This window comes from Pholis gunnellus (genome assembly GCF_910591455.1).
Source record: "Pholis gunnellus genome assembly, chromosome: 14".
Taxonomy (NCBI): Eukaryota; Metazoa; Chordata; class Actinopteri; order Perciformes; family Pholidae; genus Pholis; species Pholis gunnellus.
Genome location: NC_136541.1, coordinates 10081439 through 10098370, shown reverse-complemented (window position 1 = coordinate 10098370; position 16932 = coordinate 10081439). Strand labels below are relative to the sequence as shown.

Sequence of the window (16932 nt, the reverse complement as noted above, 5' to 3'; positions counted from 1 at the left end):
GTGTTGCGAATGCCTTGTGGTCACACTGAATAAGTGACTACATTATGTGTAGAACAACAAAACAAAACAACAACAAAAAAGACTTTTTGAGTGTGCCCTTAATGAGCACTACCCTCCTATAGAGTAATGCATAAAGGAAGTTGTGGAGTTGCTCACTGATGCCAAAAATGTGTTAAACAGCTTTGTGAATGTGACACCAAACTAAATAAATCCTTTTAAATCTTGGAAAAACATTTGTGTGGTTTGTTCGTGACAAGTCGCAGATTGACGTGCATCAGCGTGCGTATTAGCTTAAAACTAGCTTTAAAGTTTATAAAACTATAAAATGTGTATAGAGTTTTTTGTTTTTATTGTATACTAACTGCAAAAATGGTACACTAAGAACATTTGTATATAGTATACATGTTATAATGGGATGTCACAATATCAGATTTTCAATGTTATCGCAATAAAAATAGAAAAAATTAAATTCATCCCTAACTTTTTTTATTGTGCGTTTTGTCTCTTTTTTTGGGCAAATTTGTATATATATATACACATAACATAATTTAAGTGGTGCTGGATTAGCATGATGATTTAATTATCACGGTTATCATCAGTAATAGTATATTTTGACAGTTAGTGTCTCGTATGAAACTGGGACACATCATTGTTTCCATTTGGAAGTTGGAAGTAAACCCCGCAATGTGCACATGCGCTGCTAAATGGAGAGTACAAAAATATCTTGAAGGCGTTGTGTTACGTTCCCCAGCTTTTCTGAGGCTGATAGCTCTTTATCACATCCAAAAAGATGACTGTGTATTATCCACAGCCTCTTAATCACCCAGAGGTAATTTCAGATGCATGTTCTGCAGATGACCTTGACTTGCTCTCTCTGAGCGGGATGCGCTCACTGAGTATTTAATCTGTGATGTGGCACTCTCAGAGTTTGAGGATTACTTTTCTCATGCTCCGTTTGAAAATCTTTTACAGAGAAGAGTGAGAGTGAGATTTGGTGATAACCCCGATAGAGCTATTGATTTTCTTAGAGGACCTGCTTCACACCTGGCAAGATTCAAGAGAAAAATAGCTGAGAAATGCAATCAATGTGCTGACGGCTAATCAAAAGAAGTGTTGCGCACCAGCTGCCTGTGGTTACCTGCTCAGAGGGTTTGAGTGTATGTTCCTCTTTCCACCAGCAAATGTCTGTACCTCGGTGGATTCATGCTTATTTGTGTTGCAGTAATTACAGATGGTGTATATCAAACATATGCTGTGAGGAAGAAAAAGAAAAAAACTCAGATTGGTTTCTTTCATTTGCAAACAAGACTGACATCTTGGAGAATTTCTATTTGCTGAAGGTGTCATGTCATCTGGCAGACTGGCAGGCTGCAGCTGAACTCAATTACAGCCTCCCTGTGTAGGCAGGCCAAACACAAAGCCATTCATCTGAACAATTTAACTGCGTTTGCATCCCTTTTTCCTGATGATTTCAACAGTTTCTGTGCAAATATACAGAAAATCTTCTTCACAAAAGCAAAACATTTCTAAAATGCAGCCAAGTACCAAAGAAGGTTGAATTGAAATATGTTGTCTGGTTGGTTTTGTGGCCAGGCCTTGTGCTCCTTTCCTTGGCGTATTTAAATGGCCTTATAACATCTATTCAAACCTTTTTCTGTGATGAACTCTGTCTTGTTGTAACTCCTTTCACAAATCTCCTCTCTGCATTCATACAATTTGAATTGTTGGACCATGGACTGTAAACAAAGCAGGGTCGCTTTAACCGTCCTCTTAAAATAGTTGATTTTTTTTTTCATATAGTTGAAAGTAAAGAGCGACAGCGAGACAAGAGGACCACATGTAACACAAGTCCCTGACTTCACAAGAGAGTTTAGGAAGCCTGGCAGTCTTCAGTAAGTTGACTACATTTAGTTGAGATTTTTGTCATCTGTAATGACAGGTGTTGTTATTTACTAGTCATAATTTTAAAGATATGACAGGCTTTTAAGACTGACCATAACAGTGGGTGCACTATTGAAGCCCTTCTTTTCCCTCATAGAAGGTGGTGTTAACATATTCTCACCATGTCGGCTGATGTTTCGTCTTTGTGCTCATGTAGAAAGGGTGGACTGGACACTCTATTGTCAGCAGTGTGAATATGTTGTGTGACAGACAGCAACTTGACCCATAAGGAGGCAACCACAGACTGAAAACAGAAGCACGGTCACTTCTGTTTGCTGGAATTTAACAATGGATGTTTTTATGGTTATTCCTGAGATGCAATTGGAAAAATAGATGAACCTAATTTGGCTCACTTGTTAATATTTTGGGATTGAATGCAGAAAAGTTTCCCAGTTCGAACCCTAAATTCAACTCTTTGAGGCAAATAATATCAACGAGTAGTACAATTTCTGTCAGGATCCCTGAACGGTGTCCAAGACGCCAATTCTGTTCACTGCAACACTTTTAGCATTCACTTTTTGCATTCAATTCAGCACTTGGTGAAAACATATCTTATGTCTGCAGGCCCGAGTCTATCTTTCACTAAACTGTCTCCCCACCAGATAACATAAATATTCTCAGATAAGAAACGCAACTGACATTCTACAAGCGCAGTAGCCTGAATGCAACAGTTTTATTTGTCATTCTATCAGCATGACTGAAAGAAACGGTACATATTTGCCCAGTTTGTGCCTCCACATGTATTAGGTAACGATCGGTTCCTCTAAAAGATAATTCACCGTTGCCATTCTTACAAAGAGCCCTGCTTCCTCACTTTGAGAACCACTGCAACAGAAAATGTGTATTGCACTAAAGCAAAACACATCTGCCGCACACGGAAGGGGGAACCAACTCCGTTGCAGAGTTATCACATCATAGTCAGCCTCGAACTTGGACTTAAATTTTCACAAATTGATCGTTTTACCTAAGTAACATCTTCCCACAAATGATGTAATTGTTTTCCACATAATCGCTTGGTTTCACAAGACAATATCAATAAAAGCACCATTGTTTGAAACATTGCTCTTGTTCCAACAGAATTTGTTCCCACCAAAAATGTATCAATTACAATTCCATAATTTGTAAGAACATAAAAAAAAAAAAAAAAATCACGTCAAAAAATCTAACATTTAACCATTTAAATGTGGAGGAAACCTCAAGAAGAGCAGCAGAGGAGGAATCTCTCGCCCAGGACTCATGATTAATTTATTCTAAGGAAATAGCTAAAAAGAGACGGGTATGTACAAGATGGTAAGAAGTTTTGCATGAAATATCATAAGTGCAAAGAGGGGGAGGGGGCCGGCTACTATGTTGGAAGGCTTTCGGACACTCCGGGTTTGATATATGTCAGGTTCGGCAGGAAGAGGGACACCGATGGCACTTTCTGCAGTTTTCACTGTTTTCTGCAGGGGCCTGGGGCCGGATACTTTGCAGTTTTCATACCAGGCAGTGAGACGGCTGTAGAATGTGGTCATGATGGGTGGGTGGGGCGTTCAACTTCCTCAGTCTTTGCAGGAAGTGAAGGCGTTGCTGGGCCTTCTCGATGAGAGCTGTGGTGTTGGTAAATCAGGTCAGGTAGTCGGCAATGTGCGCTCCCAGGAACTTGGTACTGCTGATTCTCGACGGAGGTGCCGTTGATTATCAGCGGGAGGTGCTCACTGCGGCTGCTTCTGAAGTCAATGACCATCTCCTTGGTCTTGGAGTTGTGTTGAAGCCCACTGTCCTCAGCTTCCCTATTCGGATTGTATATTGTAGTGGTATGATTGCAATAAATGCTGAGGTAAAAACTATGAACAGCATTCTAATGTGAGTGTTCTTGTTTTCCAAGTGGGTTAGGGTCGGGCGCAGGGCAAAGGATATTGTATCCTCAATGGACCGGTTATGGACCGGTTGGTCTGGTATGCAAATTGGTGGGGTCTAAGGTTGGGTTAGGATGGATCTGGTGCACTGCATGACCAGCCTCTCAAAGCACTTCGTTATAACTAATGTCAGTGCAGTGGGGCGGTTGTCATGTAGGCATGAAACAGGGGGCATCTTTGGCACAGGTACGATGGTAGCGGACTTGAGGCACCTGGGAACAGCAGCCTGGCTCAGAGAGATGTTGAAGATAGCCGTGAGGACATTTCTCAGCTGCGCTGCACAGTCCTTGAGAATGTGTCCAGGTATGTCGTCTAGTCATGCAACCATTCCGGGGGGTTTGGTCCTGGAGACGGCTCTCTTCACGCTGGTTGTGGTGACACACAGAGCCTGCTCTTGAAGCTTTGGCGAGGCCTTTAGGGCAGTTTGAGGCTTCAAAGCGTGCATCGAAGTCATTAAGCTGGTCAGGGAGGGAGGGGTCACTATCACACACCTGTGGTGGGGCTTTGTGGTCTGTAACGGCTTGGATTCCATGCCACACTGTGTCCCTGTTATCTGTGAAGTGGCTGTTGATTTTCAGAATGGACAGACATGCAATAGATATTGTGTGTATGGATTAGACCAACGAATAAAATTACAGTAACGACAATTAGGATGACAGAATTATACATAGAATGTAAGCATAGATGAAGCAGCTTCCTGGTGTCTCCAAACTTGTCTTGTTGTCTTGCATTATGTTGTTTATCAATTGGAAAACTAGATACAAGTTGGTAGAGAGTGCCCCCTTATGTTAATATGCATTCTATGTATTCTATTTTCATCTTAGTTTTATCTCATTTTAATTTGCATGGCATTTTGGCATTTCCTGTATGGAATGTGCTATACGAATATAGATCATTATTATCATTATCATACAAATCTTTAGCTACAACTAAATGAAACCTGCCGCTTGTCCTCACACTGGCATGTTGTAAAAGCAGAAGTCAGGAAATCAGCGGCGGTCACGTGACGCCGGAGGGGGCGGGGCTCTGCGTCTGTGCCGGCCAGTAGCAGCGCAGCGTCGGCCCAGGTCCCAGCAAGCTCCATGGGTGAAAAAAAACCCGACAGAGGAGACGAATAACGGTACACTCCAATATTTATGGGGCCGATCCCCGCGTGCAACCGTGCATCTGCGTGTCCTCTTGTACGTGAATAGATGTGTTCGGAAACGGACACGGTGGACGGCATTTTGGGGCTGACGAAAACAAGCGGTCCACCATTGTCTGCGTAGAAATAAGAATGGCCTGGATGTGCAAGGTAAGAGGGGGTTTCTCTCTTATATACATTACAACCAGAAAAGGGGAAAAAGGGTGGACAAATCGCACAAGAATCTCCTGGCGTGGGTTGGCTTTAGTGTGCGTTTCAGCAGATGTGAAATGTGAGCTGGTTGTGGTGATGCTCCGTGGAGGCAATTAACCCTCCTCTGCTTTCTGCCTGGTCGCCTGGTTTTGGGGGACTCTGAATTTGGGATTTAAGCCCGTGCACATAAAGGAAAGCCAGGCCCTCGTGTTTTTTTTTTTTTCTTCCATTTGGTTCATGTTTGAGTGTCATTGTGTCATTGCTCTTAAAAGAAGAAACAAAGCAGGCCATGCAGCCATGCTGTGTTCACAACATGCCTCATGACATGTTCAGGTGTTCACATTATGTGAGGAGTTTACAGCCACAGCTGCCTTAACAGATGAAAATAAAGTTTACAAAAGTTCCTCAGTGACTCTCACTGTCCGCTTTGTTTCATCCTTTTCATTTTTAGTGTAGTTCAGTTAATAGCAGTACTTTACAGATGTTGACATTGACAACACTGTATAGAGCTTACGGTGTAGTTGGTCGTATATGACACAAAACACACAGGGCTGCAACTAATAATTGTCATTATAGACTCATCGGCTGATCTCTCTATAAAATGTCAGAAAACCGTGAAATATGTCTATTACAGTTTCCCAGAGTTCAAGATGACGTTTTTTCGAATAGCTAGTTTTATCGAACAAACTGTCCAAGATCACCAAATATCCTGTTTACAAAGAGCCTCACATTTGAGAAATTTGAAATAAACAAATGTGTGGTATTTGTGATTAAAAATGACTCACAGGTTTAATAGATAATCACATTGTTTTTGCTTACACATTCTGCTACGTTAGTTGACTAATAGTTACTTCTGTTTACATTCATAGGCTCATTCTTCAATTTCTCAACGAAGCATTTTGTCTATAAAATGTCAGAAAAGAGTGGAAAACTGTTTTTGACTTCTTCAAATTGTTTTTTTGAGGCCGATCAACAGCGCAAAACACAAAGATATTCAGTTTTACAATAATAGATAACAGCAAATCCTTACATTTGAGAAGCTGGAACCAACTATATTTGACTTTTTTGCTTAAAAAGTGACTTAAATAACTAATCTATTATCAAAATTGTTGCTGTCAGTTGACTTGCACAACTTGTTTTGTCCGAAAGATATTGCATTTGCAGCAAATCTTAATATTGGGGTTTCTGGAACCAGAGAATGATTTTAGCTCTAGTGGATGTCTGTGTAAGTGTGTGTGTCGGTCTTTCACAGGGACATACATTACTTGCTCACGCACACATTGTTAACACAGCTTCAACAGTTTGCATAGCACATTTTGCTTTCCATATATATATATATATATATATTTTGCTTTTGGTTATATGTAAAGAGAACTGGCACCAATGCAAAATTTGAATGCTGTCATGATGACGTGTTGATCCTTCGTTCACTTTGTTAATGCAGTAGCTGACAGGAAGTAAACTTGGACCAAAGCCGAACGACAATGAAAAGGTCTAATTTATAAAGTATTATTTTGATTATTATGTTTATAAAAAAAGTTTTTTTTGTAAGAAAAGCTGTTTCATGTTCTTTAATATGAGGCATTGAGTTGGTACAGGGGCTGCAACTTATTATTTTCATCATTGATTTATCTGATGATGGCGGTTGATGATGAAAAATTTTGAAAAATGGCCACCACAGGTTAAAGTCAACGTCATTTTATGCCCAAACAACAGTCTAAAACCCAGAGATATTCAGGTTACTTTATCTTAAGACAAAGAAAGATAGCAAAACCTTACACATGAGAAGCTAAAACCGGGGAATATTTTATATTTTTCCTTGGAAAATGACTGAAGCGATGAAGCAATTATTTAAATAATTTTAGCTTTAACGTAATTGGCACTGAAAGCCAAATGTATACACGTTTGAAGAATTGTAATCTGTTCCAGTTGAGCATTAACAAACTCGTTTTATGTGTAAAATAACTTTAGCATGTTGGAATCAAACCTTTGGCTCACAGTGTGATTCTGATGAAACTCAGTTAACGCTAATATTGAATTAAAGCCCAATCTCTAACCTACTGTACAGTGACAGCCTATGTTCTAGTTCTCAGTGTGCTGGTGAGGTTGTTGTGGTTTTAACATTGTAAAGATGAATTCATCATCCGTGTATTTGAGGATCATCGGCGTCATTCCTCTCCATTCAGAAGAGTTGACATGTTTATTTGTCTCAGACAGGTCCTCACAGATAACATACAGTCCGTTTGGTTTCGTCAGACTCGTCGGACAACTTTGACCAAAGTTACCAGTTTTACCAGCTAACCGAGTTCTCATTCATTTAAAGGCACTTTTGTTTCCCTGTCAATCCCCCAACGCCCACAGGAAGAACTGAGTCTGTCAGCAACTTGTCACTTCATAAACGTTTTGTGTTATCTAAGACGGGAGATAATTTCACACTAGATTTGACACTGTAATGTAATATTATATTAAATATAGAAAAAAGAAAATGGAATATGTAATTACAGGGTACAAATTGCAGAGTGATTGAAGGAAAAGTGGATAGAAGTAAATGAGCTGTAACTTTTAATTAAATGACACCAGTTTTCTTGTTACATTAGTCAGATGGGGCTGGTGGTCATTGGATACTTAAATGAATCCTGTACAACACATAGTCAGACTGAAATACCCAAATTAGTCTACTGGCCGAAAGTGCTGCTGACAAACTATAGATAACATCGTCTATTAGTACGTGAATTAGGCTGTATCTTGTAAATCTGACACATTTTGTGTGGTCGAACTGGTTTAATCTTTAACAAAATGTATTTTATACACTGATATGTTTTTTTTTTTTACAAGTAACTATCTGTCAGGTAAATATAGTGGACTAAAAAGTACAATATTTCCTTCTGAAATATATTGGTGTAGAAGTATAAAGTAGCATAAAATGGAAACACTCAAGTAAAGTACATATTTTACTCAAGTAAAGTACTTGAGTAAAAGTACTTAGTTACTTTTCACCACTGTGTTCAGGTGCATGAGAGGATGCATTTCCTCAGCCACCAACTTGTCCCAGAGTTGTTGATGACACAAAGCAGTTTGACTCGCAGTTTGCTACTTTATTCATGTTTACTATCGGTAAGCGAGGCCTGCACAGAGTGCTCTGCCATCAGGGTTCCCTCTTTGTTAGCGTGCGTTTTAATTGGAGTGAGTTCATCCGTGACGAGCTGGGAAAAGGCTGTGGCTGTCGTCCTCCATCATAACAGTTCAGGATGAGCTCTCCATCACGTCTCATGGAAAGATGGGGATTCTGCCGGTACTCCTAACTACATGTGGCAGAACAAGGCCAGCAGAGCAAGTTTTTGTGACGGGTTCATGCGGGTACACGCAAGTAGAAAGAACACAAAAGGAGACAAATGAATGAATACACAAACACACGGTCGTTTGTGTGTGTGTGTGTCGAGAGGTGTTGTAACAGCTATGGGGAATGCAGTGAGTGTCCCAGTTCTTAAGAGTTTCAGGGATGAATGGCAATTCTGAGTCCCCCTTGTCCCCTGTGATTGTGTTACAACAGAAGGAAGGCTGATAAAAAGTGCCCGATACAGTTTTAGAGAAAGCGCAAGACACTGGCAGGATGTTGAGTGAGGCTCCGGTTCCAAAGTGTTATCAAATCCATGCTCAGATTTCCATTTGTGTCATTCTCTCCCTTTATCTGTTTTTATCTTGAATGGGAAGTTTACATGAGAAGTTCTGGCTTCACTGGGTCCTAAAGGAAAACCTGATTCATTTTTATTCCTACTGTTTATATAGATCAATTACTAATAGTTTAATATATTACTTAATACAATAATAATACAACTGACTTTTTAAAGTTTAGTTTTACTCATAAACATGTGAGATAAGAATCAATAAAGAGTGAAAATCCCTCCAACAGGAACTATCATGGCAAGTGTTATGTGTACATTTAACCACTGCACTCTACTACTAATATCTGCTGGATAATTGGTCAAAATTGCATGACTGAAAATAAGAAATTTTAATTTATTTTTCTGTTGTGTAGCGCTCCCTACATTGAACGTCTCCAGGTATCGTAGATGTTGGTTCTGACTGATGAAAGTAATTGGTAATATGTCACATCTGTGTGGACACAAATGGTTCATAATAACACTTAAATGCTAGCACTCGACATTTGAAGATAGTCTCCAAAAACCTGGTATTAAGTTTTTGCACAAACATTGTATGGGTGTGTATTTTGTTCGATAAGTTGCAAGAAAGAGTAAAGAACGTTAATATAGATACAGTGTCTCCATTACGTAGTTTGTCCACCAGAGAGCGTTGAAGATTTTATTTTTGCTCAAATGCTCAGTTTGTATCTTGTTGACATTTTTTTAAAAACCCCAAAAAAAAAAAATCAGTATCCGCTTCAAAAATGCAGTATCAGTTGGGTTATTGTTTGTGATTTGAGCTTGTGAGTTGGTTGGCTCCTGCGTTTTTGCGGGTCTCATTATTTGCCGAGCAACCCATGAATGAAAGGGACCTGAATCGACTATGTAAGGATAGAGGGGGTCGTATGCTGTACAGATCGTAAAGCCCCTTAAGGGCACATTTGTGATTTGTGATATTGAGCTGTATAAATTAAATTAAATTGGTTTGACTTGACTTGCAAGACAGCTAATGCTGGCTAGACCCTCTCCTTTATATAATGCAGTACGTACACTGAGTGTGTGAGAGCTGCCGATGACGAAAAGTACCGTTTAATGGGAAGCAGTGCTAACATTAGCAAGCTAGGTTAAGATATAGGATGATCATTTTATGTATGTAATGAATATGCATTTGTTTTGCTACGTTTACACAGAGCGTCCCCACTACGCCAGAGTTACCTCCTAGTGTCGTTGGGCGTAAATGCATACGATTTAAAACGATGACATAGACACCCGCGTGTTCGCTACTTGATTGGGTCTTCACAGTCGCGACGTATCTTTCCCTGTTTCATCACGCCCCTATCACGGAAACAATAAAACAAGCAGCAACAGCCTTGATTATCGATCGACTACCAGTGGTTAATTCAAAATGGATGACTGATTACAGGCGTAGCTGACTTTGCTTTTACTAGCAGCTGTTGTGCAGTTAAATTCAGCATTTTATAATTCTACTACTGCCGACATGCGGAGAAAGCAATTATTGGAGTGATTAGCGAGCAGCGTGTCCAGCGGCATTATCAGCCCTAGAGAGCGGACGTCTGAAGTCACGGTTTGCAGCTTTGAGGAGGACGACTGACACAAAACAGAGGACTTTCCTTTACTTATTAATGTTTATTTTGTTCTGCACAACTATTGTACGTCCACACAGAAACTGTAAAGGAACAAAAGCATAATTGCTCTCCAGTACGACATGGACTTCATCCACCCAGCAGAGCTACGAGTGTGAGAATAGACAACAGAGACTTGTGTTGACCAAATTGATTGACCCATAATCTAGTAAACTTTGATTTGTAAGTGTTCATTTTAAAGTACGTTGGATGTTTGTGGAAGAGAGAGATAGAGCAAGACCTGCAGTCTTGTAACTGAGTCTGAAAAATAAAACTTTCCACGAAATTTGTCTGTTTGAGCTAAGAAACCAATCTACTTCCTGTTTACACCGACACCTGCATGCCCAATGCTTAAATAGTCATGAGATATTCGTTTTCAGGCTTGCTCGTATGGACGCAAATCATTTTGCAAACGATGCTGAAACGCCAGTGTGGACAGAGATTGTTTTGTATTAAAACCCCAATTTTAAACGATGGATGTAGCCCGAATGACCTAAAAGGAAGTCTTTGTCTTCGCTGTTGTCGTCCATTCTGTAAAACCCCTTTTGACCCGACAGGGTACCATTTAACCGTGTGGCTTCTTTGTCATGGTAATGTAACCTACATCCGTTGTGCAAACAGAAGCTAGAAGCTAGCAAGGTTTAGCTCATTCAGAGTGGAAACCAAGGGTGATAACCTCGCTCCAGATATGGAGTTAATCCAGCGACCGTGGTCGCAGGAAGTGGGCCAGCAGATCCATCGCTCGTACCAGAAGTCTTACCAACATCTGGGAAGACTTAAGGCTTTACTTGATCTCCCTCTGTGTCGTTGGTCATGTTGGTCAGGTAGTCTTTAATCCTGGGTGGTTTAATCATGTGACACTCTGCCAGTTTGAGTGCCAGCGCTGGTCATTTTCTTTCTGTTCCCAAAATACAATGAAAAAGACGGCAAGAGTTTAATGAAAGAGGTGATAAGGCAGCCTATAAATTAAGTTTCACTCTATAATGGCAGTCCCGGTCAGCAGCATACAATTACATGTCACTCACAAAGAACCTCTAGGCTGAAACCTCTATTATTACTCTACATGCATTCACAAATGTGCTCTCTAAAGCTGTAATGTCAAGGTTTAGGTTTTATTCTTTAATTACCTTCAAACAAGAGGACGAGAAGAAGAAGAAGAATTAAGTTAGTTATTAATCTGCCATTGTTCTCCAAGGCATCAGGAGAAAGTGCAAACACATTGTATTAATCAGTAGAACATGTTGCGTTTTCATTTAAAAGGATTGCTTGGCCCCTCGTGTACCAGAGCACAGTTCCAGCCTTAACTTACTTATTCTTACAGATTTGGCTTTATCAATGGAATTTCAATTATGAGTTGGGCTTACAAAGATTATGAAAAGAAGATTATCGTCATGAAACTGTTATTGTGCTGTATTCCGTTTCGCAACGACTCTCTCATTTTGTCTTGTGTTTTAAATCCTTTTAATGCAATGCGTTTCATCCCACGGGTTGGGGACAGCTGCTCAGTGTGGGAGGATCTCTTCGTGGGAAGAGATCCCCCCCCCCCCCCCCCCCGTGTATTAATCCCCATAGCTCAGAAAATAATTGTATTTGTCATATCAGCAGTGCATTTGTTCCAATTTCAAGAATCATCTCAAGCTCATACATTATCTATTGATTCTCTCGTGGGTCCCCAAACTTGAGATGCTCTTTAATCTTCTTCTGCGTAACTTCAGTTGGTGGTCTTACGAAGGATCCTTTTCAGATAATCAACTGACCACAGTGTTTGTTTTTGACCACACCTGTCTGATCCGTCAGCATGGCACAAACAAACACACACGTTGACGCGGGCAGCAAGTCCGTCGGGGATTAAAGGGTCACACACACACCATTTTAGGATTAAGACTTTAACACTTCGCACTTCAGTCAGCTGCAAACTCCCTCACAGTTAAAGACGAGTATAAGTGCCATCCGTACAATCTGTGAGTCAGAGAGAGAGCTGCCAAGGCGGCAGGTCGTTGGTGGTCAGATGGCGCCATCCGGCCCCGATGGTTCCCTGAAAGAGCTGTGGAGTTTTGGGTTTGAACTTGATCCAGGAAGGGATTTGCCAATTTACTGCTGCGTGGAAATGACAAATACCGGATTGGCTTCACATCGTGTATGTATGAAGGAATGGCCGGTGGTTGCTTGGTCTGTGTGAGATGTGACATGGTGTGAACAAGCTGTTAGTACTAAGATATGTGTGTCCTGTTTGCCATATGGCAGGATAGGGAATTCAAATATTCAAAAGGTGGTTAAGAGAAAAGAAAACTCTTATTGGTACAATATAAAACCTGTTAGAGCTGCAACTAACAATTATATTCATTCCTAAATAATCCAACAGTTTAATTCTTTCTCAGCCCAACGTGTTGTCTTCAAATGTCATGTGTCCAAAACACATATTTACTGGGACAACTTGGAATAAGCCATTGTTTGGCTTTTGTTTTGTGTGTGAACAATGACGAAGAAATAACCAATTTGCCAAAGCAATCTAAAAGTCAGAACTTTTAAATGATTTTCACCATTAATTAATCTGTTGATTATTTCCCTTATTAATTTACAAATCATTGTCAAATTAACATTTATTTTTACAATCAACACTTGAAATGATGATGGCACTTGCCATAAAAATGTCAAAAAAAGGTCCCAGAGCTCTGACCCCAAAACCGAAATAAATAGCAACAATAAGACGGAAAAGTTCAGTGTCTGGAACCAGCAATTGCTTAAAGTTACTGTGAGAAACTTTTAACTGGTTATGAAACAGTCTCAATTTATTCTGATGCCTCTATATGACCTGCATAAGTACACCAGACCGTCAGCGAGAAGGTTGGCTATTTCTATGAAGTTATTCTAAATGCTTGTAATTCATGCCACAGGATCAGATTCCACCCGAAATAAGATGAAATCATGCAGGTTCACCAGAAACTCCTTCAGGTCAGACTCCAGCGGGGCCCCTGCCAGCAATCAACCCGCCGCAGACAGACCCAGAGCCGGCTTTGCTGCAGCCTTTGACCTACAGGCTGAGCTCCAGCGGGCGGTAGATAATCAATTAATTGTTTTCAAACAAACCTGACTAGCTTTTCTACGTCTTACTTAATAATATACTGAATCTTTTGGCTTTTGAACTATTGATTGGACAAAAACTGCAAAATAGACTACATGCCATCTTTGTCTATAGTGAATTGTAATGAATATTCTTTCACTGCTTTCTATTATAGACCAAACGATTAATCGAGAAAATCATAATGAAAATAAGAGTTGCAGCAAAAATAACTGTAGATTTACTTACCAGTTAATCAACTTAATTGGCAGTAGTCCTGTTTGTGTCAAAGTTGTTAATGTTAACATATTTGAGTCAAATTCCACTTTGTTGGTACACAGTTTCCTCTACTTGTTTGGTGTACTTTCAGTGCAGTTGCTCACACCCTTCTGGGCAATTTTATCAACTTTTTAGGAGCATTTATGTCCTCCAATTTGTGTTTATTTCCTAACATGCAGTAGTTACAGAGTCAGCCCCAGCCAGTTGGACTCATTTGAGCGTGTAGCACCATTGCTGAATTACATTTGGCAAGTCCCCTCGCTGCACATTGTGCTGTTGGCAAGGCCTGGCTGCCCATTGGCACCGGGAGGAGAGCGATCAGCAGAGGCCGTGTTTGATAAGGAGTAATGCTCTCGATAGACTTGGATGTGGCTTAGAAGTGCTGTCCAAATGTCCAAAGAAGTCATACTGAATCAAAAGGGGCAGCTGATGCCCGACTCAGTAGGAAGATTGTGGTTTAAGTATTTGCCGAGCTAAAGTGTCCATAAGCAAAACAAAGAACCCTGTTTTCATCCAGTGGTGCTCGTTAAGTACGTTCCCATGACCTGGTAAGAGGGCAAGTCAAATTCTTCTTTTCAATATAGTGTCATAGTTTCATGAAATCCTCATAAATGAATTTGTGCCCCAGAAGATTCAGGAATCCAAACCAGTCCAGCTCAGTTTGATCCATGCGGGACCTCATCAGAAGTGCAGAAGCACCCTTGACCTCAGAGCCACGCCGCTGTAATCCCGTGTGTATCTTCTCAACAGCTTTTTCCCCCCCACAGACGGTGCGGTGGCAAGATCAGGCCTGGCTGTTACTCTGAGTGACGGCTGATTTTGTGCAGCTCGCCTTGAGCTTTCTGCGCGCCGCCCTTGAACCGAGCCTCTGAGCAAGCAGAAAATCCCGGTAATTGCATTAGTGTTGTCCAAGTGTACCACGCCCGCTCCCTCCAGACCGGCTTTTTTAGCTTGATTTATTGCTTTGACATGTTAGGATTTATATTCATCCTCTTGCTGAATTTGCAGACATCACACATCCCTGACGAATATCCTGGCTTTGATTCCCTATTCTCTGTCTATCTCTCTTATAGAAGTGTCAGTGTTGTGCTCAATGGGAGCCAGGTCTGGTCATAGTATAGGCTCCTTCCTGAGGGCTCTCGACCAAACCAACTAATAAAAGTGCCACTGTTATTATCCCCGGTGGGAGCCCGGCGGAGCTCTGGGCGCCAGCACCGGGAGGCTGATTGCCTCCGTGAACTGAAGAGGTTGACGGACACAAATAGAGCCCGGCAGTTAAGTGAGGGCATTAAATAAAGTGCAAGTCAATTTTTTTTCATGAAATGTAATCCCCCGTCTGCGTTTATGCTCCCCTGTGCCCTGGAACTTTCTGTTGTTGTGAGAAAAGGAAATGGGTGGTTCAAAATTTCCCAGTGTACTTTGTGGTAATGTTGCTTCTGCTCACTGGGCTGTTGTTTTTGTGGAACCTGCACTTCCGTGTGTCAGGTCTGTTGTGTTTAAAGTTTCACGGGTGGTTTCCACTTGTTGATCTCTATGACGTCTACAGGTTTCTGCTGCTGTTTTAGTTTCTGTCGTAGACCCAGGATAATTAATTTGCTTTGCCCGGCGGCCACGTTCGAGAAAAAGAAGCCAGGGGCCAGTTAATAATCAAACGTTTGTAGTATTTATCAGACAAAATGAATACGATTTAAAAAGACATTAGCTCATCTTTGTTTGAAATTCTGGGCTTAGCCCGATGCTCTGTTCAGGGGGGGGGGGGCGGAGGGATCCTCTCCTGGCTCTTTGTTAGTCTATTTTCATGCTTTTTTAAGGCACTCTGGCACCTTATTTACATCAAAGGAGCAAACAAAATCCATTGCCTACACAGTACAGCAGCCCCACAGAGCCTTTGACAGAATAGACTCTGCAAACTTTGTTGTTGTTTTCCAGAGTGAGTTCCCGCGTGTGCGACATAGCGGAGCTGTCAGGTGGCCTTCGATTCACCTGGTTGGTTGGTTTATTGTGTGCAACAGCTGCTCCACTTAAATTTCACAATGCTGTTGTTTAAGCTCTCAGAGAACCTTCACAATCTAAAGAGGATTAATGGAAAACAAAAAGCTGCACTGGCCAAATCGTTTCAATGTTTTCGTGTTGAGAAATCTCTGCTGCTTTGAACAAAGAGGATTCAGTTGAGATTTTAAATCCCTCAATAAAAACTCCATGAATTTCAGAGTTAGACTTAATGTATCTTATAAAACAACATTCTCTCTATCAAATCCTATATATCCTATTTGTTCAGCGGCTCAGGAAGGTAAGATTAAATTCCTCCCCGTCTGTCTTTTCTCATATTGGCACTGACATGTCACCAAATCATGACAGACATTTAGAACCAGCTGATGTACTGGGAATGAATGAATCGTTAGTTCAGTGCAGAGTGTAGTTCATTACCAGTTAGTTTGCTTATCATTTTCTTAAGTGGCCTATTCTCTATTAAAGTCTCTATTAAACATTAATAAAGGGTTAAAAAAATCAGTCTTAACAGTCTGAACCCCAAAGATATTAAATATGCCGTCATCAAATCTGAGAATGCTCACATTGGAATAGCTGGAACCAGAACATTTTTGGCATTTTTCCTTGAATGAATGGTGATTTCATTCTCTGCTTTAGTTATGTGCCGGTATATCGACAGATACTTGGTTATTGCAGATATATTGGTATGGGTGTATATATCAGCTGATAAGTAATAAAAGTAATAGTTGTAGTACAGAAATGGTAAACAAACTAATTTTGCGGTAATTTACAAGCAATGTCTTCATTACATAGTTTGCTCACCAGAGATCACTGACAAGTTGAATTTTACACTATATTTTACACCCCAAATATTGTTATCAGTAGGGTACTATCAAACAATCTGTTGATTCTTCTTTTGAATAATGACTTTACCTTTGAAATGTATAAAATAGTAGAAATACCAATCTCAGTCATCTGGGCTGAGCACCAAACAGGACAAATTATTTTTTTATTTCTGAACCACCTGAAAAATTCAATGATTGCTGCTTTCCGTCTACAGCATCCCAGGAGGCGTTTCCTTGTCAGGCACATTTCTTTAACAAATAACACCTTTTAGGAAAAATCTCTGCAGAGGCCGGACGTCTGT

At 40.6% G+C, this 16932-nt stretch overlaps 1 protein-coding gene across 1 annotated transcript in view; it reads left to right on the top strand.

Moving 5' to 3' along the window:
* Positions 1-5032: 5032 nt before the first annotated feature.
* st6galnac3 (ST6 (alpha-N-acetyl-neuraminyl-2,3-beta-galactosyl-1,3)-N-acetylgalactosaminide alpha-2,6-sialyltransferase 3) overlaps positions 5033-16932 on the top strand; it is a gene marked incomplete at both ends in the record, with an annotated part of 60912 nt that continues 49012 nt past the window's right edge. The window contains 2 exon segments of the mRNA XM_079172479.1: positions 5033-5075; positions 5078-5133. Of these exon segments, the coding sequence (XP_079028605.1) occupies positions 5033-5075; positions 5078-5133 (99 nt within the window).